This window comes from Polypterus senegalus, chromosome 15 (assembly GCF_016835505.1).
Source record: "Polypterus senegalus isolate Bchr_013 chromosome 15, ASM1683550v1, whole genome shotgun sequence".
Lineage (NCBI taxonomy): Eukaryota > Metazoa > Chordata > Cladistia > Polypteriformes > Polypteridae > Polypterus > Polypterus senegalus.
The window spans coordinates 23,640,001-23,667,500 of NC_053168.1; the positions used below are offsets into that span (position 1 = coordinate 23,640,001).

General features: G+C 40.4%; 1 protein-coding gene across 2 annotated transcripts in view; it reads right to left on the reverse strand.

The window, feature by feature from the left end:
* The window catches only part of LOC120515570 (zinc finger protein ZFAT-like), a 188,792-nt gene that overhangs the window by 130,340 nt on the left and 30,952 nt on the right, over positions 1-27,500 (reverse strand). For both annotated transcript variants that reach the window (XM_039736664.1, XM_039736663.1), the window contains exon 5: positions 18,322-18,475. In XM_039736664.1, the coding sequence (XP_039592598.1) occupies positions 18,322-18,475 (154 nt within the window). The remainder of the gene's footprint in view (positions 1-18,321; positions 18,476-27,500) is intronic.

Genomic DNA, 27,500 nt, shown 5'->3' on the forward strand with positions numbered 1-27,500 from the left:
AAAGCACCTGAAAGCGCCAGTCTATCACCCGCAAACTGACGGGTTGTTCGACGCATTTAATCAGACGCTTAAGCAGATGCTCCGCAAGGTAGTCAGCGCTGACGGCAGGAACTGGGACCAGCTCCTCCCGCCGTGCTTTTTGCCTACCGGGAGGTACCCCAGGCCTCTACAGGCTTCTCCCCTTTTGAATTACTATACGGGCGACAACCCCGGGAATCCTCGACATCCTAAAAGAAGGCTGGGAGGCCGAGGCTCTTCCCTCCTCTAACATTTTGAGTACGTGAGCAACTGCGCCGAACCACTCACAAAGATCAGGCCCCTCCTAAAAGAGCACGCGGACTCGGCGCAAGCAGCGCAGGCCCGGTGTTACAACCGCAACTCCGCCCTCAGGGAGTTCCGCCTCGGGGACCGAAGTTATGGTGCTCGCCCCGACCTCCCACTCAAGCTGCTCGCCACTGGCAAGGGCCTTACGAGGTTAAGGAGAGAAGGACTCGCCGACTATTTGGTGAAACAGCCCAATCGTCAATCGAGTGAGAGGATCTATCATGTCAACCTGTTAAAGCCCTGAGAGATAGAGAGGAGCTCCCAGCTCCCGTAGGTCACTCTCCCTTTCGCAAGCACAACTGCCCTTAACCTCGGCGAAGAGCTGACCCCAAGCAGCGGCAGGAGTTAGCCCAAACACTCCGAGCCATCCCCGAGGTAGTGAGCAGTCACCCGCCGACCGCGCTGATTGAGCACATATAGTCACGGAGCCCGGGTAATCGTCCGGAGAGGCCCTACCGACTCCCGGAGGCAAAACGCGCAGAGGTCGAACTGGAGGTGAAACGTATGTTGGACATGGACATAATTGAAGAGAGCCATAGTCCCTGGTCCAGCCCTATTGTCCTCGCCTCCAAGCCAGACGGCTCCTGGAGGTTCTGTAATGACTTTAGACGCCTGAATCAGATCTCCAAGTTCGATGCCTACCCCATGCCCCGCATTGACGCACCTCCTTGAGCGCTGGGTACGGCTCGTATCTGACTACCCTTGACATGACAAAAGGGTATTGGCAAATTCCTTTAACGGCATCCGCAAAGGAGAAAACGGCCTTTAGCACCCCTAGCGGGCACTGGCAGTACAAGGTCCTCCCATTTGGGCTGCACGGGCCCCGCGACCTTCCAACGCCTGGTAGATAGAGTGCTGAAGCCCCACCAGTCCTATAGGCCGCTTACCTGGATGACGCTTGTCATCTATTCCGCACCTGGGAGGAGCATCTACTGCAGGTCGCAGCTGTCCTCCTAACACTGGCTAAAGCCGCCTCCGCATAAACCCCGGAAGTGTTTTTGGATTAAAGGAGGCCAAATATTTAGGCTACCTCGTGGGACAAGGACAGGTGCGCCACAGAGCTCCAAAGTTAAAGACATCTTAGAATGGCCCGCCCGAGTACCAAGAAACAGGTGCAGGCTTTCTTGGGGCTTGGGTTACTACCGCCGGTTTGTTCCTCGTTTCTCCAAAGAGCAGCACCCTTGACTGACCTGACAAAAAGGCGCGCCCTATACGCGGTGTGGACCGACAAAGCAGAACACGCGCTCAGTGACCTAAAGAAGGCCCTAACGCCGGCACCTGTGTTACGGAACTGCATTTGGGCCCCGCTTATTTCTCAGACCGACGCCGGACACAGGCCTGGGTGCCGCGCTGAGCCAAAGCGCCGATGGTGTCGAGCACCCTGTGATGTACCTTAGCCGAAACTGATGGACCGGAGACCGCACGCTGCAGTGGAGAGGGAGGCCTTGGCCATTAAGTGGGCAGTGACCCACCGTACCTACCTGCTGGGTCGCAATTCGCTCTGGTGACTGATCACGCTGCACTTCAGTGGATGTCCCTACACAAAGAGTCGAATCCGCGGTCACCAGGTGGTTCCTGGACTTACAGCCGTATAAGTTCACTGTCACTTATCGGCGGGCACCCTTCAGGCCAATGCCGATGCCCTCTCTCGTATACACGACCTCTCGTTAGGTCCGCCTCACCTGACGGTCCTGGGCTAAGGGTCATCGGTCACGCACGCAGTAGGAGGTCATGGATTGATTCGACAGCACCTGGGAAACCATTCCGCCAGGGAATGGCGGGTATTAACTTTCTCCCTCTGTGTGTTATATATATATATATATATATATATATTTGTATATATATATATTTTTAATATAATGTGTATATTATATATATATATATTTATATATATATATATATATATTTATATAATTAAAAATATATATATATGTGTATATAATTTTTTAAATATATATATATATTACCCAAAATTTTAATTATAATAAAATATATATATAAAAATATATAATTTTTAACACATAAAATATTAAACAAATATATATAATATATATAATATATACATAATAATATAACCCATATTTTTATACACAAATTATAACATATATATATATATATATATATATATTTTAAAATAAATATATATTAAAATAAATATATATATATATTTTCCCCAAAATATATATATATATATATACACATATTTATACATTTACTAATTTTTTTTCCAAATACATATTATATTATTTTTATACAAATTACTATTATTATTTTTAAATATATATATATATATATATACACAATATATATATATATATATAAATTATATATATTATATATATAAACATATATAATTTTTTTTAATTACAAAAATTTTTTAAACACATATTTTAAATAAAATAATAATATATATATATATTTCACTTTTTTTTTTTATTAATTTAATTACAATTAATAAATTATATTTTTAACACATATCAATTTAATTTAATATTTTTATTATATATATATATATATAATATACATATAAAATATATATATACAATATACATATATATATATAAACATATATATATATATATAATAAATGGTAGAAAAAAGCCCCCCTATTTCTTTTTTTTTGCATGTTTGTCACACAAAAAGTTTCTGAAACAAACACATTTAAACCCTTAGTCAAATATAACAGAATGAGTTTTTTAAAGATGGTTTTATTTGTGGGAGAAAAAAACCAAACCAATGGCCCGGGGAAAAAGTAAATTTTTTTTTCCCCCAACGTGGTGTATCCCCCCGGTTCATTTTGACCCCTGGAACCTTTCCAGCCCCAAAAAATCACTTTAAAAAGGGAAAACGCGAAAAGAGAAGTGGATGTGTACTCCAAATCCAAAAAATTGAACAGAGAACAGAAAATTTTAATCATCGTCGGGGGAAAATTTCGGGGGTCAACAAACCCACAGGAAAGTTTCCCCGGCAAAAATGGAACATGGGAACCCCCGGGGAGGCCGCCACCCAAAAATTTCCCCAAAAAGGGGGGATCTCCGGGGGGCACAAAGACCCCAGGAACGCCCAAAAAACGCAGCCCTCACTTGCTCATAAAGGGCATTTCCACCCACCCAAAGGGTCAAAAAGTGCATGGCAGATTTAAGCGAAACCCCTGTTGCAAAAAAACATTGGGTTGTTCTTTTTAAAAAAATTCAAAATTTCGGCTTTTGGGAAAAAAACCTTTTGGGTGATGAGAAAAAAGTTTAACTTTTTGGGAAAGGGAAAAAGTTCCGTAATCGCCATGGGGAAAACAGCATTTCAGAAAAAAAATCATCCCCGTAAAAAATTTTGGGAGTGGGATGGTTGGGGGGGTTTTTTTTGGGGTGGAAGGTTTTGGATAGATGGAACCATGAAATTTATGTTCCCAAAAATCCCGAAGGAGAAAGTTGGATCTGTTCAACTCAGTAAGGCTTGGGGGCTGCAAAAAAACCCAAAAAACACCACAAATCCACCTCTGAATGGCTGAAGAAAACAAAATGAAGACTTTGGAGTGGCCTAGTCAAAATCCTGACCTGAATCCAATTGAATGTACACCTTAAAAAAACGGGTTTGCTAAAACCCTCAAATAAAAACTGAATTACAAAACTGCAAAGATGAGTCCCAAAAATTTCCCCCAGAGTGCTTAAAAAACCCCATTTCGTTACCAAATGTTGTTTCATTTCGCAATGGCCCAACCAGTTATTAGGTTCAGGGGTTTCTTTTTTTACACAGGGGCCCTTTAGGTTTGATTTTTTTTCCTAAATAATAAAACCATCATTTAAAACTGCATTTGTGTTTACTTGTGTTATATTTTTATAAGGGGTTTAAAAGTGTTTTTATGATCAGAAACATTTTGTGTGACAAACATGGAAAAGAATAAGAAATCATGAAGGGGAGGGCCCCCAAAAATTTTTTTTGTTTTTCTTCAATACAGAGGTGAATTTTTGGTGGGTTTTGGGTCATTGTCCTGTTGCAGACCCAAGACGCTTCAGCGGTTGGAACAGATGGCGGACATTCTCCTTCAGGATTTTTGGAGACGTAAACCCCGGTTCCATCTATCACACAAGCCTTTCCGGTCCTGAAGCAAAACAACCCCAGACCTCACACCACCACCACCATATTTTACTGTTGGTAATGCTTTTCTGAAATGCTGTTTCCCTTTTTTGCCAGATGTAACTGGGCATTTGCCCTTCCAAAAAATTCAACTTTGTCTCATCAGTCCCCGGGATTTTCCCAAAAAATCTTGGCAATCATTGGGTGTTTTTTAAAAAAATTGAGGCCCCCCCTTTTCGCAACAGTGGTTTTGCCTTTAAATCTCCATGCAGGCCGTGCCCCGTCTCTTTTTTTTAGGGGGAGCGTGAACACGACCTTAATTGAGTTAAAGAGGCCTGCAGTTCTTTGGCTGTCCTGGGGGCTTTTTGACCCTCGGATGAGTCGTTCGTGCCGGGGTTTAATTTTTTTCCCCCACTTTGGAAGGTTCACCACTGTTCCCATGTTTTTGCCATTTTGGATAAAAGGTTTCACTGTGGTTCGCTGAGTCCCAAAGCTTTGAAATGGCTTTTTAACCTTTACCAGACTGATAGATCTCAATTCTTGTTTTCATTTGTTCCTAATTTCTTTGGGTCTTGGCATGATGTCTAGCTTTTGAGGGGCTTTTGGTCTACTTTCTGTGTCAGGCGCTCCTATTTAAGGATTTCTTGATTGAAACAGGGGGCAGTAATCAGGGCCCGGGGGGGGCTAAGGGAAAATTTAACTCAGGGGTGTACACCAAGTTTGGGTTTTTTTTTACCCAAGGCAATTCTTTTTACACAGGGGCCCTGTAGGTTTGGGTTTTTTTTCCTAAATAATAAAACCATCATTTAAAAAAATGCATTTTTTGTTTACTTGTTTATATTTGACTAATGGTTAAATGTGTTTTATGATCAAAAAATTTTTTTGACAAACATGCAAAAAAATAAGAAACAGGGAAGGGAAAAATTTTTTTACACCACTGTATGTGTGTTTTTTGAGGATAGCTGCGATTCCCAGAGATATCCACCAATTTTTTTTCCCCTGTGGGAATGCCCCATCAGGCTGAACAATCAGATACAGGGGAACGTTTGATGTTGGAGCATCCTACCTTCCACTTCCCGGATACCTTGCTAAAGTTTACATTTTTCAAAAAAAATTACAGCTACATTCTCACCCCCCATAGCAAAAAAAAAAATATTGTATATCAAGAGGTCCTCGGTGGCTATAATATAAATTGTTTTTAATACAAATTACATTTTAAATTTTTTACTCATTTTTAAAAATTTGTCCTGTTACACTATATAAACCCCCGGGGCCCGGGAGCAGTCAATGGCTTGAAAAATGTGCTGTAATGCCGACCAAGGGCATAGGGGTATTATGCCTCTCTTCCTTCTTCTACAGATCCCGAAGCAAAAAACCCCTCTAACATACTTTGTCCCCCCACAGAGTCCCCCCCCCGTCCCCCCTCCCGGAGAACCCCCCATCCACCCCTAACCCTATCATTTAGCCACCCCAGGGGAAAACACCCTTCCTAAGACACACTATAAAAAACCCCCAAATTCCCGTCATTAATTAGTCAATTTAATCAACATTCCCTTTTGTCAAGTTTTTTTCCAACTCAGTTTCTCAGTTAAGTTTATTTTTGTTGAAGCACTTATTGTTCAAGTGATATTTTCCTGTTTTTTATTTGCCTGGCTTGTTTAAATTTTTCTTAAACAGCTGCATTTACTATTTTTAACTCCCAGGTAATAAGATGCAAATGACAAAGGAGCCCGCAGTTTTTCATACAACTTGTTTCCATTTACACATGTGTGTATTGATCATGAAATATCTGGTTTAATGAAATACCATGGAAAAAGTGAAGGACCAAAATTACTTATCTGTTTTGGTTCAAATCATTTGATAATATCCTTAGAAATAATAGAAGAATGACCCGGATGGAGAATAAAAAAACTAAGAAGCTGTAAATATCATATAAGTTTGAACTGGAAGGACGGTTCTAATTAAGCAAGTGGGTTGAAACAAAATCCTGCATATCCCCCTGGGACCCCGTTATTTGGGGGTGGGGGCATAATGCCTTTTTTTTTTTCCTCCCCTTTTCAGAACAGAAACCTGTAGCCCTCCCTTTTACATCCTTTCCCTTGTCTGTCCACCCGACCCACCCAGACCAGCCACCAGCCATCTTGTTTCTGTTTTAAAAATGATTTACGGTGAATGTCTGAATTTTGCATGCTTTTGTTGTTTTTTATTTCCATTTTAAAAGGGTTCCAAGGTGCCCCCCCTTTTCTTTGTTTGGTTTCCAGCAATGTAATTGTATCAAAATCTTTAGTATTGGTTTGAAACATCTGAACAATACATGCATGAATTGTAAACATGGAGCCAGTTTTTAGGTTTTGGGAAAGGGAATAGATATGTTTAACTTTGGATTAAAATTGGTGATTGAAATTTGAGAAAAACAAGTATTAATATTGAATTTTTTCGAAAAATCAGCAAATATACTCTATACATTACAAACTGTTGAAGTGATTATGATGAAGGGTGCTTAAAAAGTGAAATGTGTTTGGGGGGGCAAAAAGGTTCAAAGATGGACGGAAAATGTGATGGATACCCCCCCTAGCGAAAACCAAAAAAAAACAATGACAGCTTAATATGTACTGAAATTGGTTCCCCGGCCCGCTTCCAGAAATGGGAACCCCAAATTTTAAATCAGTGTATAGATGCACAAGGAGAGTACTTTAAAGGGGGAGAGCCACTAGTGTACAGTTGTACATGTATATTTTAAAAGGTATTCCAGGAATTAAATTGTCACACCTCATGTATTGTAGCGTGCAGCTGGGGTCCTTGGGATCTACAGGCACCACCAAGGGTCTGAGCAGGAGCCTGAGCCCTTATGGGAAGTTCTTCGAAAAGAAGTGCTGCCCGGGAAAAAAATAATCAAACACCTGGGGGCACTTCTAGATGCCTTATAAAAGGGGCCCAAAAGCCACCACCAGGGGTTAAGAGTGGGGGGGAGGGAAAAACTAAGCTTGACCTGAGGTGGAGGAGAAGGAAAAGAAAGAGGAAGACTTATTTTTTTGGTTTGGGTGTGCTGGGAGACAGGAAAGATGTTTCCCCCGGGGAAAAGAAAAATAAAAATCAGTGTCTATTTGACTTGTGTCCCGGTGTCTGTTGTGATAAAGGGATAGTAACCCGCACAGACTGGAGAGGCCGTAAAAAACACAGGTTTTTATTTTGTTCAACCGGGGGGGACGTCTTCCCCGGGTCCCACGGCCCCAAAAAGTCCCAAAACGAAACAATGGCAACAACCTTCCACCTTCACCACCACCCCCCCAGGCAACCTGCCCTTTTTCCCCACCCCCCCCCTTGGGGAGGCTGGCCGCCCGAAGCCCACCCCCGGGAAATGTTCCAGGTGTTTTACCTCCCGGTCCCAGGGACCTCTGGGTGGGGGGTTTACCGCCCCGCCCGGGGTTTTTGAGTCGGCAGCACCCCCCAGGGGGTCCCAGCTCCCCAAAAAGGCTGTAAAAACCCATTTTCCCCTGGAGCCAGGTGGGGGGCTGGGGGGAAACATTGTCGGCAAGGGGGGCTGCCACCCAAACATCCCCGGGGGTATTGAGCTATCCAAATTTGCTCCCCGAAAATAAAAGGAGGGGGCCCCCTGGGCATGGGACCCCGCCGCCATACACTGTGGGGTTGTTTGGGGGTGCCAGCTTGGGATCCATAATAAGTTATATCCTTGTCCCATGTATACAGTATATATATATATATATATGTTTTATACAGTATCTCACAAAAGTACACCCTTCCCTTTTGTAAAATTTTATTATATCTTTTCTGGAAAACACTAAGATATGACACTTTTGATACAATGTAAAGAGTCAGTATAAGTTGTATAACAATGTAAATTTGTGTCCCCAAAATAACTCAACATACAGCCATTAATGTCTAAACCCTGGTAAAAAAGTGAGTAAACCCCCGTGGAATATCCAAATTGTCCCAAAAAGCCATTTTCCCCCGTGTCATGTGATGTTTTTTCGGGGGTTTTTTGTTAAATATGGTGTTATGCCTACATCCCTCAAATGGGCACTGGAAGTTCAACATGGCACCCCATGACAAAAAACTCTCTGAGGATCTGAAAAAAATTGTTTCTCTACATAAAGATGGCGAGGCTATAAGAAGATTGCCAACACCCAAACTGAGTGCAGCACATTGGCCAAAAAACCATACAGTGGTTTAACAGGACAGGGTTCCACTTTTTGAACAGGCCTCATCAAAGAAATTGAGTGCACATGAGCCATATTTCCCCAGGTTGTCTTTTGAAAATAGCGAGAGTCCGCCAGCATTGCTGCAGAGGGTTTAAGGGGTGTGGTCAGCCTTTTCAGTCTAGACCACCCCAAGCATCAAATTTTCGAGGTGTTTTCCCAAAAAAGCCTCTTCAAAGATAATGACAAAAAAAACCGCAAACAGTTTCAAAGACAAGCAGACTAAGGACATGGATTACGAACTATGTCTTGTTCGATGAAACCAAGATAAACTTATTTCGTCAGATGGTGTCAAGTGTTGTGGCGGAACCCGGTGAATACAAAGACAAGGGGTTTTTTGCAGTCAAGCATTTGGGGGATTATGGGTTCAGATGAGTGCCTAGCACTGGGGGGCTATAGTTCATTGAGGGAACCATGAATCCCCATGTACTGTGACTTACTGAAGCGAGCAGTCCCCCCCCCGAAACTGGGCGAGGGAATTCCAACATGATAAGACCCCAAACACCTCGCATTCTAACCTACAACAAAACCCCTCCCGGAATTTTTGGGGTTACGTTTTTCAAACCTCCCCCTGTTCCCCGTTTTATCATTTTTTTTTATTATATCAAAAAAACATGCTGGGGGTTATTGGCAGTTCTAATTTGGTGCTTTTATGTGGGGGTGTTATGAATGAACCCTCCATATCAGGTTTGAAAATGTTATGCTATCAATGTTGTACCAAAAAATTTCAAAAGAACACACCATAGGATTATAGGGGATTAAGAAGAATAAAAAAAAGGGTTTTAAAAAAATAAATGTGTGCTGAAAAAGAACACCCCCCATCTCAAGACTATGAATCTTTTAAGTTCCAGTTGTTAAACCCTTGAATATAAATGTGAGTTTTTTTAAAACTCCTGTGATGACCTTTTACATTTCATTTATATTTTCGTCCATCCTTCCAGTGGCAACACTAGTTCATATTATTGGGGATGAGAAAAATATATAATTAATTCCCTTTTCCCACTGGGAAATTTGGTACTTTTTGATTTTACAATTTTGGCAGAAAACTTTTTGCATACTTAAGGTGATAAAAAATTTGAAATCAGTATATTTAAAGAAGTTATTAATAAAAGACAAATATTAAAAAATGCTTATTCATTCAGCTGGTAAACCCCACATGAATAAATATATTAAAAACAATATTTCCATCCACCTGTCATTTTTTAATCTTCCTTTTAATTAAAAGTCACAGAAAGTTTAAGCCTGCCCCCGCAGCTTTGGAAAAGTCAACAGTGTAGTCAATCAGAGGACATTTAAATAATGCTACTATATATGAACATGATTTTAAATTTTTATATATGTTTCACCCCCTTTTACCTTTTATTAAAATTTGAAATCAAATATGATATGTCTGTTTTTCAAAATTTCAGACCAGTCCCTTAGTTGATCAAAAAAAATTTACTTTAATAAATAGCATCAAGTTGTGTTGGACAGGGCAAAATGGTAATCTCTAATGCATCAACAGATCTAGCAGCTTGGTTTCAAATCACTCACCTGTTTATTGTTTATGAACATTTGATGTTTTAATCAAGTACCCCAGTTTACCTCCCATACCCCAAAAAAACAAAAGGTTAGGTTCATTTAGTGAATTAAGCCCAGTTGTGTGAGGGGCCGGGCAGCCTTCACTTTATTTAAAGGGTGGGTTTCCCGCATTACCCAGTGACAATTACGTCCTCAAACAAACTGAGGGGGGTTTGGATTAAACCCCAATTTTTAAGATAAGGATAGCTGCTGATTCCCAGAGATATCACAGCCACATGCTTTTCTCCCCATGTGGGGAATGCTCTCCAGTCAGAGCTGAACATGATCAGATACAGTGGTAACGTTTGATGTTGGAGCATACCTACCTTCCACTTGGCCAGAGATACCTTGCTAACAGTTTACATTTTTCGCAAAAAGATTACAGCTACATTCTCACCCCATATAGCAAAAACAAAAATATTGTATATCAAGAGGTCCTCGGATACGAAAGCTATCAATATAAATTGTTTTCAATACAAATTACATTTTAAATTTTTTTTACTCATTTTTAAAGTTTGTCCTGTTACACTATATATACACCACACATGCGTGTGCCTGGGAAGCAGTCAATGGGCTTGAAAAGTGTGCTGTAATGCCAGACCAAGGGTCGATAGGGTGTACTTATGCCTCTCTTCCTTCTTCTACAGATCCCTAGAAGCAAAACCCATCTAACGATACTTTCGGTCCCTCCACAGAGTGCGCTTCCAGTCCCACCTCCAGGAGAACTCTCATCCACTCCTAAGCCTCTCATCACTTACGCTTTCGACCTCAGAGACACACCTCTTCCTACAGACACACTATAAAAACCACCATATTCCAGTCATTAATTAGTCAATTGCAATGCAACATTCCTTCTGTCAAGTTTTTGTTCCAACTCAGTTTCTCAGTTAGAAGTCAATTATTGTTGTTGAAGCACTTATTGTTCAAGTGATATTTTTCTGCTTCATTTTATTTGCCTGGCTTGTTAATGGCTTATTTTAATCTTAAACAGCTGCATTTACTATTTTTAATTGCTCCTTACGAGTAATAAGATGCAAATGACAAAGGAGCCAGCAGTTTTTCATACAACTTGTTTCCATTTACACATGTGTGTATTGATCATGAAATATCTGGTTTAATGAAATATTTTCGATGGAAAAAAAGTGAAGGACCAAGAATTACTTATCTGTTTTAGGCTTCAAATCATTTGGATAATATCCTTAGAAATAATAGAAGAATGACCTGGCATGGCAGAATAAAAACACTAAGAAGCTGTAAATATCATATAAGATTTGTAACTGGCAAGGACTGGGTTCTAATTAAGCAAGTGGGTTGAAACAAAATCCTGCAGTCACTGCGGCTCTCTGGGACCGACGTTACTTACCCCAGGGGATGGTGCTATAATGCCTTTTCTTCTCCTCCCTTTGCAGAACAGAAACCTGATAGCCACTCCCTTGCTACATCACTTCCATTGTCTGTCCACCTGGACCCACCCCATGACCAGCCAGCCAGCCATCTTGTTTCTAGTTTAATAATGATTTTACGGCTGAGATGTCGCTGCAATTGTTGCATGCTTTTTGTTGTTTTCATCCTTCCATTTATACAGGGTTACCAAGGTGCCCGCAGTCTTTATCTTTGTTGGTCTCAGCTTAATGTAATTGTATCAAAATCACACGAGTATTCGTGTTTGAACACATCTGAACTAATACATGCATGAATTGTAAGCTGATGGAGCCAGTTGTTAGCGATTGGGAAGGTAATAGATATGTGCGTGTACACTTTGGATTAAAAATTGGTGATTGAAATTTAGAGCAACTAACAAGTATTAATATTGAATTTTGTCTGAAAAATCAGCAAATATACTACTGATACATTACAAACTGTTGCAAGTGATATATGATGAAGATGCTATGAAAAAGTCGAGTGTGTTTGGGTGGCATAAGAGGTTCAAAGATGGACGAGAAGATGTGATGGATGACCCCAGTAGCAGAAAGCCAAAAACAACAATGACAGACATTAATATGTACTGAAATTGAGTTCCTGGCCTGCTTCCAGAAATGGAGCATTAGCAGTTAAGATGCACGGAGGTACATTGAAGGTGGCAGTAGCCACTAGTGTACAGTTGTACATGTATATTTTTAAAAGGTGCATTCCAGGAATTAAATTGTCACACCTCATGTATTGTAGCGTGCAGCTGGGGTCCTTGGGATCTACAGGCACCACCAAGGGGTGCTGCAGCAGGAGCTGCTGAGCCCTTATGGGAAGTTCTTCTGCCACACCCGGAAGTGCTGCCGGAAATAAATAATCAAACACCTGGAGCACTTCTAGATGCCTTATAAAAGGAGCCAACAGCCACCACTCAGGGATTAAGAGTCGGGAGGAGGAAGACTAAGCTTGACCTGAGGAGTGGAGGAGAAGGAAAAGAAAGAGGAAGACTTATTGTTTGTGCTTTGTGCTGTGCTGGGAGACAGGAAAGATGTTTCCCACAAGGGAAAAGAAAAAATAAAAATCAGTGTGCGACTTGCACTTGTGTCCCACGTGGCTGTGTTCAGCATAGAGCTAAAGGCGCTTATATAGCTACCTAACCCGCACAGACTGACGCAGAGGCACGCGCAACAATACATAGGGCTTTTATTTAGTCTTTTCAACCGTGGGGCACGCTCTTCCCGTGTCCCACAGGCCCAACACAGTCCCAAAAGCACGCGAACTCCAATGGCAACAACTCTTCCACCTTGCACCACCACTCTCCCAGGCAACCTCGCCTCTTTCTCCCGATTCCGGCCCTTAGTGGTGGAGGCTGGCCGGCCCGTATTATAGCCCACCCGGAAGTGTTCCAGGTGTTTGACCTCCTGGTCCCAGTTGCACCTCTGGGTGGGGCTGATGACTCGTCCAGCCGGGTTCTTGAGACTCGGCAGCACCCCCTAGCGGCTGTCCCAGCTCCCAACAAGGCTGTAGAAGACTCCATTTCCCATGGAGCCAGGTGGGAGGCTGGGGAATCATTGTCGGCAAGGGAGGCTGCCACCAAGCATCCCGGGGGAGGTATTGAGCTATCCAAATTTGCTCCCCCGGAACATACATAGCAGGGGCTTCCCGGCTGGGCATGGGACCCAGCCGTCCATCACACTGTGTTGGGTTAAGTTGGTGGTGCCAGCTTGGTGATCCATAATATACAGTATATATCCCTTGTCCCATGTATACAGTATATATATATATATATATAGTATATATACAGTATCTCACAAAAGTGAGTACACCCTTCACATTTTGTAAATATTTTATTATATCTTTTCATGGGAAAACACTGAAGATATGACACTTTATGATACAATGTAAAGTAGTCAGTATACAGCTTGTATAACAATGTAAATTTGCTGTCCCCTCAAAATAACTCAACATACAGCCATTAATGTCTAAACCGCTGGTAACAAAAGTGAGTAAACCCCTATGTGAAGAATATCCAAATTGTGCCCAAATAGCCATTTTCCCCAGTGTCATGTGACTCGTTAGTGTTACAAGGTTTCAGGTGTGTTAAATATGGTGTTATCGCTCTCACACTCCCTCATACTGGTCACTGAAGTTCAACATGGCACCCTCATGACAAAGAACTCTCTGAGGATCTGAAAAAAGAATTGTTGCTCTACATAAAGATGGCCGAGGGCTATAAGAAGATTGCCAACACCCTGAAACTGAGCTGCAGCACATTGGCCAAGACCATACAGTGGTTTAACAGGACAGGTTCCACTTAGAACAGGCCTCATCAAAGAAGTTGAGTGCACATGCTCAGCGTCATATCCCGAGGTTGTCTTTTGAAAATAGACGTATGAGTCCTGCCAGCATTGCTGCAGAGGTTGAAGGGTGCTGGGTCAGCCTATCAGTGCTCAGACCACACGCGCACACTGCATCAAATTGTTCTGCATGGCTGTTGTCCCAGAAGGAAGCCTCTTCTAAAGATAATGCACAAAAAAGCCTGCAAACAGTTTGCTAAAGACAAGCAGACTAAGGACATGGATTACTAGAACTATGTCTTGTGGTCTGATGAAACCAAGATAAACTTATTTCGTTCAGATGGTGTCAAGTGTGTGTGGCGGCAACCAGGTGAGGAGTACAAAGACAAGTGTGTCTTGGGAGTCAAACATGGTGGTGGGAGTGTCATGGTCTGGGGCATGCAGTGTTGCAGCACTGGGAGCTATAGTTCATTGAGGGAACCATGAATGCCAACATGTACTGTGACTTACTGAAGCAGAGCATGATCCCTCCTCGAAACGTCAGGGCAGTTTTCCAACATGATAATGACCCCCAAAAACACCCCGCATTCTAGCACCCCAATCAAATCCATCTGGGGAATTTTTGGGGTTTGTTTTAATCCTCCCAGTCTGCAAAGTTTTATCATTTTTTTTTTATATCAAAAAAAGGGGGTTTTTATAGTTCTAATTTGGGGCCCATTGGGGGGTGTAGAATAACCCCATATCAGGTTTGAAAAAATGCTATGCTAATGTTGTACAATTACAAAAGAACAACCCCTAGGATTAATATTAAAAAGTAAAAAAAAGGTTTTTAAATAAAATTGGAAAAAAAAACAAACCATCCAAAATACAGAATTTTAACATTGTTAAACCTTGAATATAAATGGTTTTAAAAGTTCGCTGATGTATTTTTCATTTCATTTTTATTCCCAAACCCTCCTTTCCGGGGAACACTAGTTCAAATTTGCTATGCAGATGAGAAAAGTTTTAAAAACCCCATTTAAACCCCGGAATTTTGTACTTTTTTTTACAAATTTTTAAATAAAAACTTTGCTATTAAGGTGATAATAAATTTTAAACGTATATTTAAAGAAGTTATTAATAAAAGAAAAAAAATTTTAAAGCTTATTCATTCAGCTGGTAAACCCACTACATGAATAAATATTAAAACCCAAAATTTCCATCCAAAATGTCATTTTCTGAATCTTCCTGTTAATTAAAAAAATCACAGAAAGTTGAAGCCTGCCCCAGCAGCTTTAAACTGCAAAAAGGTGGAGTCAATCAGAGGACATTTAAATAATGCTACTTTTATGCCATTGCAATATGATTTTCATTCTTTTTTTAGAATTACCTCTCCCTTTTTTTTAAAATTTGAAATCAAATAATATGTCTGTTGCAAGATATTGACCAAATCCTTGTTTATCAAAAGGGAGGTATTGAGCTATCCAAATTTGCTCCCCGAACATACATAGGAGGGCTTCCGGCTGGGCATGGGACCCAGCCGTCCATCACTGTGTTGGGTTAAGTTGGTGGTGCCAGCTTGGTGATCCATAATATACAGTATATATCCCTTGTCCCATGTATACAGTATATATATATATATATATAGGTATATATACAGTATCTCACAAAAGTGAGTACACCCTTCACATTTTTGTAAATATTTTATTATATCTTTTCATGGGAAAACACTGAAGATATGACACTTTGATACAATGTAAAGTAGTCAGTATACAGCTTGTATAACAATGTAAATTTGCTGTCCCCTCAAAATAACTCAACATACAGCCATTAATGTCTAAACCGCTGGTAACAAAAGTGAGTAAACCCCTATGTGAAGAATATCCAAATTGTGCCCAAATAGCCATTTTCCCCAGTGTCATGTGACTCGTTAGTGTTACAAGGTTTCAGGTGTGTTAAATATGGTGTTATCGCTCTCACACTCCCTCATACTGGTCACTGGAAGTTCAACATGGCACCTCATGACAAAGAACTCTCTGAGGATCTGAAAAAAAGAATTGTTGCTCTACATAAAGATGGCCGAGGCTATAAGAAGATTGCCAACACCCTGAAACTGAGCTGCAGCACATTGGCCAAGACCATACAGTGGTTTAACAGGACAGGTTCCACTTAGAACAGGCCTCATCAAAGAAGTTGAGTGCACATGCTCAGCGTCATATCCCGAGGTTGTCTTTTGAAAATAGACGTATGAGTCCTGCCAGCATTGCTGCAGAGGTTGAAGGGGTGCTGGGTCAGCCTATCAGTGCTCAGACCACACGCCGCACACTGCATCAAATTGTTCTGCATGGCTGTTGTCCCAGAAGGAAGCCTCTTCTAAAGATAATGCACAAAAAAGCCTGCAAACAGTTTGCTAAAGACAAGCAGACTAAGGACATGGATTACTAGAACTATGTCTTGTGGTCTGATGAAACCAAGATAAACTTATTTCGTTCAGATGGTGTCAAGTGTGTGTGGCGGCAACCAGGTGAGGAGTACAAAGACAAGTGTGTCTTGCAGTCAAGCATGGTGGTGGGAGTGTCATGGTCTGGGGCAGCATGAGTGCTGCTAGCACTGGGGAGCTATAGTTCATTGAGGGAACCATGAATGCCAACATGTACTGTGACTTACTGAAGCAGAGCATGATCCCCCTCCCTTCGGAAACTGGGCCGCAGGGCAGTATTCCAACATGATAATGACCCCAAACACACCTCGCATTCTAGCACCCTACAATCAAATCTCACTCCTGGGAATTTTTTGGGTTACGTTTGCATATCCTCCCCATGTCTGCACAGTTTTATCATTTTTATTATTATATCAAAAAGACATGCGTGGTAGGTTATTGGCAGTTCTAATTTGGTGCTTTGCGAGTGTGGGAGTGTGTATGAATGAACCCTGCGATATCAGGTTTGAAAATGTTATGCTATGCTAATGTTGTACGACATTACAAAAGAACACACCATAGGATTATAGGCGATTAAGAAGAATAAAAAAAGGTTTAAATAAATAAATGTGTGCTGAAAAAAGAACAATTCACCATCTCAAGACTATCAGAATCTTTAATGTTCCAGTTGTTAAACCGTTGAATATAAATGTGAGTTTTATGAAAGCTCCTGCTGATGTACCTTTTACATTTCATTTATATTCTCAGTCCATCCTTCCAGTGGCAACACTAGTTCATATTAGCTATGCAGATGAGAAAAGTATATAATTAATTCCTCATTTAACCCACTGGAATTGTGCTACTTCTTTGATTTTACAATTCTTAAGTGCAGCAATAACTTTGTGCATACTTAAGGTGATAATAAAATTTGAAATCAGTATATTTAAAGAAGTTATTAATAAAAGACAAATATTAAATAATGCTTATTCATTCAGCTGGTAAACCCACTACATGAATAAATATATTAACAAACAATATTTCCATCCACCTGTCATTTTCTGAATCTTCCTTGTTAATTAAAAAGTCACAGAAAGTTGAAGCCTGCCCCAGCAGCTTTGGAAACTGTCAACAGTGTGGCAGTCAATCAGAGGACATTTAAATAATGCTACTATATGCCATTGCAACTATGATTTTTACATTCTTTATATATGAATTGCACTCTCTCTACTCTTTTATTAAAATTTGAAATCAAATATGATATGTCTGCTTGCAAGATATTCAGACCAGTCCCTTAGTTGATCAAAAACATTTACTTTAATGAATAGCATCAAGTTGTGGTTGGCACAGTGACAAAATGGTAATCTCTAATGCATCACAGATCTAGCAGCTTGGTTTCAAATCACTCACCTGTTTATTGTTCATGAAGCATTTGCATGTTTTTAATCAAGTACCCTAGTTTACCTCCCATACCCCAAAAGACATACAGGTTAGGTTACATTGTGACTGTGAATTAAGCCCAGTGTGTGTGAGGAAGCTCTGTGACAGCCTGGCACTTTATTAAGGATGGTTCCTGCATTGCACCTAGTGACAGATTAGGCTGCATCCCCTCAAACAAACTGAGTTGGATGAAGTGAGTATGAAAATGTTATGTTACATACATAACAAAAAAAACATAATACTTATAAAATCAAAGCACTGTGGTAGTTAGCACAGGCAGGCATAAGCAGGCACCTGTCATGATAAGTGAATCTTTAAAATGTAAATGCTCTCCCTGTGTTTATGTAGATTATCTGGTTTTTCCATCTACATTTCAGATCCACTCTCAACTGATGTGTTATGAGTGAAAACACATTTGTGTGAATGTGTGTGTGGGCTCTGCAATGGACACTGGTCCCATCTAGCGTGCGTTTGCATTTGTTATCTTGTATTGAATGTTGCCAGGATGGGCTGTAGCAAAGTATTTGTAACAGACAAACCAAATTCAGGAGAGGCAGAAAAAGTGATTATTTATATATTCTCATTTAATATTTAGCACAAAGCAACCTACCTGTTTGATTTCATTGGTTTCTCAAATGATGCTTGCTGTATAGAATACTCTTGGTAGCCCCTTTTAGCCCCTGTATCTTGAGCACTAGTGTTAGGTTCTACTGCTGGAGCAATTTCTGCTGGAGTAGCCTCAATTGGAACAATTTTTGTAGCACCTACAAGTAATAAGTGAAGTTGAATATGTTAAACATGTTTGTCTAAAAAGGCTTCATTTTAACTTGTTCCCCATAAAATGCAACAAGCTTACAGTGACATCTACTGGCTTGTTTTAGTTGCTATTATTTTTTAGGTAATGTGTACTGATTTCATCTTCACTACATACCACCAATACTATACCACACACACAAATACATATATACAAATATATATACAATTATGTAAATATATATATATGTATACTGTATATATACACAAATATATATATATATATATATATATATATATATATATATATATATATATAGTGGACTCGACCCGGACACAGACAGACGGACATGTTGTTACTCAACCACCACACATTTATTTTCAATATTTACAAATAAGTTCACTGGTCACACAGACCTAAATAATGGTCACTAAGACCCAATATTGCACAAAACACCCCAATACACTCAGTCCTGGCCACAATGACACTCAGTCCTGGCCGCCTCCACACCTCCTCTGTGCTTCGCCCTGCCTCCTCCCGACTCCAGCGCTGAATGAATGGAGACGGCCCCTTTTATGCAGTCCCCGGATGAGCACCAGGTGTTCCCGGCATTCCTCGCTTGGCCACGCCCTAGCGTGGAAGTACCGGCTGTCCTACCGGCAGTTCCCTGGGTGTCTCCCAAAGTCTTCCCCCCAACACTGGGGTGCCTCCTGGCGGTGAACACGGGCCCTTACAGGGTGGGGCTTCCATGCCCTGTACCCGTGGCCCCCAAAGCAACCAGGAAGGCAGCCTCCACGTGGTCCCAGATGGGCGCATGCCCACTTCCAGTCTTCCAAGGCATCCCGGCCAGGTCATCGCCCCTGGCATCCACGCCACGACAATATATACATATATATATATATATATATATATATATATATATATATATATATATATATATATATATATATATATATATATATATACATACATACATACATACATACATACATACATATATACAGTGGTTCCTTGGTATACGTCCTTAATCCGTTCCAGATCCTTGGACTTATACGAAACAGGACTTATACCAAACAAATTTTTCCCATAAGAAATAATGGGAAAACGATTAATTCGTTCCCATGAAAAAAAAATCCTATTGTTATTGGCATATTATACATTGATGGGGTTGTATAAAATAATTTAAACACTGCTTAATACTAAAATACATAAATACAAAAGCAATTAGATGAAATAAATGAAAATGACTTGTCCGATAACGAGTTTAATTTTACTGCACAACAAAGGAGAGCGTTACAGCTCTTCCAAAGGAGCCTCTTCAGGCAAATGTGAAGCACTGCCGTTGTTCTTCTTCTGGCAGTCTTCAATCCAAATCCCTAAAGCAGATTCCATCCAGACTACTGCCTTATTACATCCACTTACAACTCGTTTTGCACCCTGGTTAAAAGGACACTGCGGCTGTAGATCTTATATTACTTTCCTACTTTAAAAAAAAAAAAAAAAGAATCGTAGCCTTCAACAAATCCAAAACGTTTACCTTTTTGGCAATCATTAACATCTTCCGTTTGCACTTAGGCACGGCATCCCTGAAGGAGTAGCAGATCGTTTTGGAGCCATAATGAAGGGCTTGACTATGCACAAAGATAAACACAAAAGAGCACAAAAGTTAACTCTTTACACAGCGAAACACGTTGATGCTGAATGAGCGAGACGAGACTTCCTGGTTAACACTGCATTCAGATTGGTTAGCTTCTCAGTCATATGCCAATAGCGTCCTTTGTATGAAATCAACTGGGCAAACCAACTGAGGAAGCATGTACAGGAAGTAAAAAGACACGTTGTCCACAGAACCCGCGAAGCAGCGAAAAATCCGCGTTATATATTTAGTTATGCTTTCATATAAAATCCACGATAGAGTGAAGCTGCGAAAGTCGAAGCGCGATATAGTGAGGGATTACTGTACAGGTTAAAACTTTTTTTTTTTTGAAGGCACGCGCCTGGTATACCACACGTGTTGTTCTAGCACACGAGTCGTATTCCAAACAAAGGTTGTATACCAAGCAAAATATTTCGCCACTAAACAGGACGTATACCAAGTTGGACTTATTCCAAAGCAGACGTATACTGAGGTACCACTGTACATACATATGTATATATATATACATACATACATATGTATATATATAACCGGATTCCAAAAAAGTTGGGACACTATACAAATCGTGAATAAAAACTGAATGCAATGATGTGGAGGTGCCAACTTCTAATATTTTATTCAGAATAGAACATAAATCACGGAACAAAAGTTTAAACTGAGAAAATGTATCACTTTAAGGGAAAAATATGTTGATTCAGAATTTCATGGTGTCAACAAATCCCAAAAAAGTTGGGACAAGGCCATTTTCACCACTGTGTGGCATCTCCCCTTCTTCTTACAACACTCAACAGACATCTGGGGACCGAGGAGACCAGTTTCTCAAGTTTAGAAATAGGAATGCTCTCCCATTCTTGTCTAATACAGGCCTCTAACTGTTCAATCGTCTTGGGCCTTCTTTGTCGCACCTTCCTCTTTATGATGCGCCAAATGTTCTCTATAGGTGAAAGATCTGGACTGCAGACTGGCCATTTCAGTACCAGGATCCTTCTCCTACGCAGCCATGATGTTGTGATTGATGCAGAATGTGGTCTGGCATTATCTTGTTGAAAACTGCAGGGTTTCCCTGAAAGAGATGATGTCTGGATGGGAGCATATGTTGTTCTAGAACCTGAATATATTTTTCTGCATTGATGGTGCCTTTCCAGACATGCAAGCTGCCCATGCCACACGCACTCATGCAACCCCATACCATCAGAGATGCAGGCTTCTGAACTGAGCGCTGATAACAACTTGGGTTGTCCTTGTCCTCTTTGGTCCGGATGACATGGCGTCCCAGATTTCCAAAAGAACTTTGAATCGTGACTCGCCTGACCACAGAACAGTCTTCCATTTTGCCACACTCCATTTTAAATGATCCCTGGCCCAGTGACAACGCCTGAGCTTGTGGATCTTGCTTAGAAATGGCTTCTTCTTTGCACTGTAGAGTTTCAGCTGGCAACGGCGGATGGCACGGTGGATTGTGTTCACTGACAATGGTTTCTGGAAGTATTCCTGAGCCCATTCTGTGATTTCCTTTACAGTAGCATTCCTGTTTGTGGTGCAGTGTCGTTTAAGGGCCCGGAGATCACGGGCATCCAGTATGGTTTTACGGCCTTGACCCTTACGCACAGAGATTGTTCCAGATTCTCTGAATCTTCGGATGATGTTATGCACAGTTGATGATGATAGATGCAAAGTCTTTGCAATTTTTCGCTGGGTAACACCTTTCTGATATTGCTCCACTATCTTTCTGCAACATTGTGGGAATTGGTGATCCTCTACCCATCTTGGCTTCTGAGAGACACTGCCACTCTGAGAAGCTCTTTTATACCCAATCATGTTGCCAATTGACCTAATTAGTGTTTATTGGTCTTCCAGCTCTTCGTTATGCTCAAATTTACTTTTTCCAGCCTCTAATTGCTACTTGTTCCAACTTTTTTGGGATTTGTTGACACCGTGAAATTTTGAATCAACATATCTTTCCTTTAAAATGATACATTTACTCGGATTAAACGTTTGATCTGTCATCTACGTTCTATTACAAATAAAATATTGACATTTGCCATCTCCACATCATTGCATTCAGTTTTTATTCACAATTTGTTTAGTGTCCCAACTTTTTGGAATCCGGTTTGTGTGTATATATATATATATATATATATATATATATATATATATATATATACATACACACACACACATATACAGTGGTGTGAAAAACTATTTGCCCCCTTCCTGATTTCTTATTCTTTTGCATGTTTGTCACACAAAATGTTTCTGATCATCAAACACATTTAACCATTAGTCAAATATAACACAAGTAAACACAAAATGCAGTTTTAAATGATGGTTTTATTATTTAGGGAGAAAAAATCCAAACCTACATGGCCCTGTGTGAAAAAGTAATTGCCCCTGAACCTAATAACTGGTTGGGCCACCCTTAGCAGCAATAACTGCAATCAAGCGTTTATGATAACTTGCAATGAGTCTTTTACAGCTCTGGAGGAATTTTGGCCCACTCATCTTTGCAGAATTGTTGTAATTCAGCTTTATTTGAGGGTTTTCTAGCATGAACCGCCTTTTTAAGGTCATGCCATAGCATCTCAATTGGATTCAGGTCAGGACTTTGACTAGGCCACTCCAAAGTCTTCATTTTGTTTTCTTCAGCCATTCAGAGGTGGATTTGCTGGTATGTTTTGGGTCATTGTCCTATTGCAGCACCCAAGATCTCTTCAGCTTAAGTTGACGAACAGATGGCCGGACATTCTCCTTCAGGATTTTTTGGTAGACAGTAGAATTCATGGTTCCATCTATCACAGCAAGCCTTCCAGGTCCTGAAGCAGCAAAACAACCCCAGACCATCACACTACCAACACCATATTTTACTGTTGGTATGATGTTCTTTTTCTGAAATGCTGTGTTCCTTTTACGCCAGATGTAACGGGACATTTGCCTTCCAAAAGTTCAACTTTTGTCTCATCAGTCCACAAGGTATTTTCCCAAAAGTCTTGGCAATCATTGAGATATTTCTTAGCAAAATTGAGACAAGCCCTAATGTTCTTTTGCTTAACAGTGGTTTGCGTCTTGGAAATCTGCCATGCAGGCCATTTTGCCCAGTCTCTTTCTTATGGTGGAGTCGTGAACACTGACCTTAATTGAGGCAAGTGAGGCCTGCAGTTCTTTAGACGTTGTCCTGGGGTCTTTTGTGACCTCTCGGATGAGTCGCCTCTGCGCTCTTGGGGTAATTTTGGTCGGCTGGCCACTCCTGGGAAGGTTCACCACTGTTCCATGTTTTTGCCATTTGTGGATAATGGCTCTCACTGTGGTTAGCTTGGAGTCCCAAAGCTTTAGAAATGGCTTTACAACCTTTACCAGACTGATAGATCTCAATTACTTCTGTTCTCATTTGTTCCTGAATTTCTTTGGATCTTGGCATGATGTCTAGCTTTTGAAGGTGCTTTTGGTCTACTTCTCTGTGTCAGGCAGCTCCTATTTAAGTGATTTCTTGTTTGAAACAGGTGTGGCAGTAATCAGGCCTGGGGTGGCTACGAAATTGAACTCAGGTGTGATACACCACAGTTAGGTTATTTTTAACAAGGGGCAATTACGCTTTCACACAGGGCCATGTAGGTTTGATTTTTTTCTCCTAAATAATAAAACCATCATTTAAAACTGCATTTTGTGTTTACTTGTGTTATATTTGACTAATGGTTAAATGTGTTTGATGATCAGAAACATTTTGTGTGACAAACATGCAAAAGAATAAGAAATCAGGAAGGGGGGCAAATAGTTTTTCACACCACTGTATATACCTACATATATACACATATATATATATACACAAATTAATATATATATATTTAATACTTAGTAGTCACCGTTTGTATTTGTCTTCAGTTGCACCACTCAGTCCATGTATTATTGCATTTCCATGAGCAATACACAAGGCATATGAAAACAGATGATAAATTATCACCTCAATTACTACCATCTGCCAGTTCTATTTTCCACCCCACATCAGTCACACAGTGATATCATACGCAAAGTACACCTTGTCAGCCATATTGAACACTCTTGTGTTTAAGGCATGGCAATTCTTTGAAGTCCTCTGTGTTAAAATTTCTGTCATCCAGCCAGTTTGGCATCAATCCCTATTTTACTTGAATTAAACTGGCAAGATGCACTTCTGAGATTTAAAATCCATCTGTGTAATTCATCCTCAGACATTAACCATCAAATGAAAAGTTATAACCTTTTATTTTTATTTTAATTAAAAAACCTGCAAACATCAGCTTTAACTTTGGAAATGCTTACTATCAAAAGAATATGCATTTTACATAATCTGTGCTGGTCAGGATCTTCAAATACTATTAGGTTTTATTCAATTTAATGCACACAGTAAAAAACAAAACAATATAAATACACTTTTTAAAATAATTTCTATATTAAATGATCATTTATTTAATCATATTAATTGATTAACTTATTTTGGCCAAAGAGAGCTACAGATTGAACTCTTGACTAATTTTAAATTTTCAATTACACATATTAAAATATACACTTAGCAGTACTCCAAAAAAAAAAAAAAAAAACATGGACCATCTGCATTAAACTCTTAATTGGTTTTGAGATTTTGAGAGATTAAGACAGATGAGCATGATGGAGTTGAAGATTTTCCTCTGGGCACAAGTTAAATACAATTAATGTGTCCTTCTCAATCCATTACTGACAGGCTCTAGGTTCATAAAGACAGAGACCTTAATTAGCTTTAACGAAAAAAAAAAATCAGAAATAAAAACCACTATATATATAGTGGAATTTCTTGCTTTATCAATGGGGTTGGGACCAACAGTTGTATTGTGCATAAGTCAGGTTAGTTGGACGATCATTTATTTTTCAACAGGACAATGACCCCAAACACACCTCCAGGCTGTGTAAGGGCTATTTGACCAAGAAGGAGAGTGATGCAGTGCTGTAAATGGTCATGAAAATAAAGAAAACACATTGAATGAGGAGGTGTGTCCAAACTTTTGGCCATATATACATATATACTCAGCAAAAAAAGAAATGTCCCTTTTTCAGGACTGTGTATTATAACAATAATGTTTTAAAAATTCAAATACTGTAACTTTACAGATCTTCATTGTAAAGGATTTAAACAATGTTTTCCATGCATGTTCAATTAACCATAATCAATTAATTAACATGCACCTGTGGAATGGTCGTTAAGACCTTAACAGCTTACAGAAAGTAGGCATTTAAGGTCACAGTTCTAAAAACGCAGGACACTAAAGAGACTTGTCTACCGACTGTGAAAAACACCCAAAGAAAGATGCCCAGGGTCCTGATCATCTGCGTGAACGTGCATTAGGCATGCTGCAGGGAGGCATGAGGACTGCTGATGTGGCTAGGGCAATAAATTGCCATGTCCGCACTGTGAGACACCTAAGACAGCGCTACAGGGAGACAGGAAGGACAGCTGATCATCCTCGCAGTGGAAGACCACGTGTAACAACACCTGCACAGGATCGGTACATCCGAATATCACACCGGCGTGACAGGTACAGGATGGCCACAACAACTGCCCGAGTCACACCAGGAACACACAATCCCTCCATCAGTGCTCAGACTGTCCGCAATAGGCTGAGAGAGGCTTGACTGAGGGCTTGTAGGCCTGTTGTAAGGTAGCTCCTTACCAGACATCACCAGCAACAACGCCGCCTATGGGCACAAACCCACCTTCGCTGGACCAGACAGGAGTGGCAAAAAGTGGTCTTCACTGATGAGTCACGGTTTTGTCTCACCAGGGGTGATGGACGGATTCATATTTATCGTCGAAGGAATGAGCGTTACACTGAGGCCTGTACCCTGGAGTGGGATCGATTTGGATCGATGGCTAGGGCCATTCCCCCCAGAAATGTCAAGAAACTTGCAGGTGCCTTGGTGGAAGAGTGGGGTAACATCTCACAGCAAGAACTGACAAATCTGGTCCAGTCCATGAGGAGGAGATGCACTGCAGTACTTCAAGCAGCTGGTGGCCACACCAGATACTGACTGGTACTTTTGATTTTGAGCCTCCCTTCATTCAGGGACACATTGTGAAACATTTTTAGTTTATGTTTTATGGTGTTGACTCTTTTACTGTTCATACAAATATTTACACATTAAGTTTACTGAAAGTAAAAACAGTTGAAAGTCAGAGGACGTTTCTTTTCTACACATATATATATGTGTGTATATATATATATATATATATATATATATATATATATATATATGTATATATATATATATATATATGTGTGTATATATATATGTGTATATATATATATATATATATATATATATATATATATATATATATATATATATATATATATATATATATATATATATATATACACATATACATACACACATATATATGTCTTGTTTCTGCTATGGCGTGGCGTACATACACACATATATATGTCACGAGGCTCAGCGTCTCTTCAGATTTTGCAAAATAGCAGTGTTATTCCTGCTCATCTCGGTCTGTTCATTCAGAACAGCTTCGCTTTTACATCCTACACCCGACAAGAGCTTTTGGATATTGATCTACACAACTCGGATTGTTTTATTAGCAACCTTCATCTCATCCCTGAGATAAGAAGAACACCGACGCTTAGCAGGCTACCCGGCCGACTGGAAGTACTTCGAAGACGGCGCAGAGACCGTAAACAAAGGCGGGAAACGCGGAGGGCTAACAGCTAAGCTAAGGCTAACACCACATCGCTATCCTTACCCAGTATTTTCCTTGCTAATGTGCGGTCCCTGGCGAATAAAATGGACGAGTTGCGACTTTGGATCACCGACAATAGGAGAATACTGGACTGTAACATCATGATATTCACAGAAACATGGCTACACAGCGGTATACCTAACGATGCTATAGAGCTAGTCGGGCGCCACATTCTCGGGCGGACAGAACAGCTGATGATTCCGGTAAGACAAGAGGAGGATTGTGCATTTATATTAACAAGGCTTGGTGTACAAACTCTGTCATTGTTGGAAAACACTGTTCAGCTGACCTTGAGTATCTCATGGTTAAGTGTAGACCATTCTATCTGCCGAGGAGTTCACCTCCACTATAATAACAGCTGCATATATCCCACCGGATGCTAATGCTAAGCTTGCTATGAAAGAACTCTATGCAGCCATTAGCAAACAACAATCTGCTCACCCTGAGGCTGCATTTATTGCAGCAGGTGATTTCAACCACTCCAACCTAAAGACGGTGCTACCTAAATTTCACCAACATGTCTCCTGCCATACCAGAGGGATAAAACCTTGGATCATGTTTACACTAACATTGTTGGAGCCTACACAGCTACACCCCTCCCCCACCTGGGACAGTCTG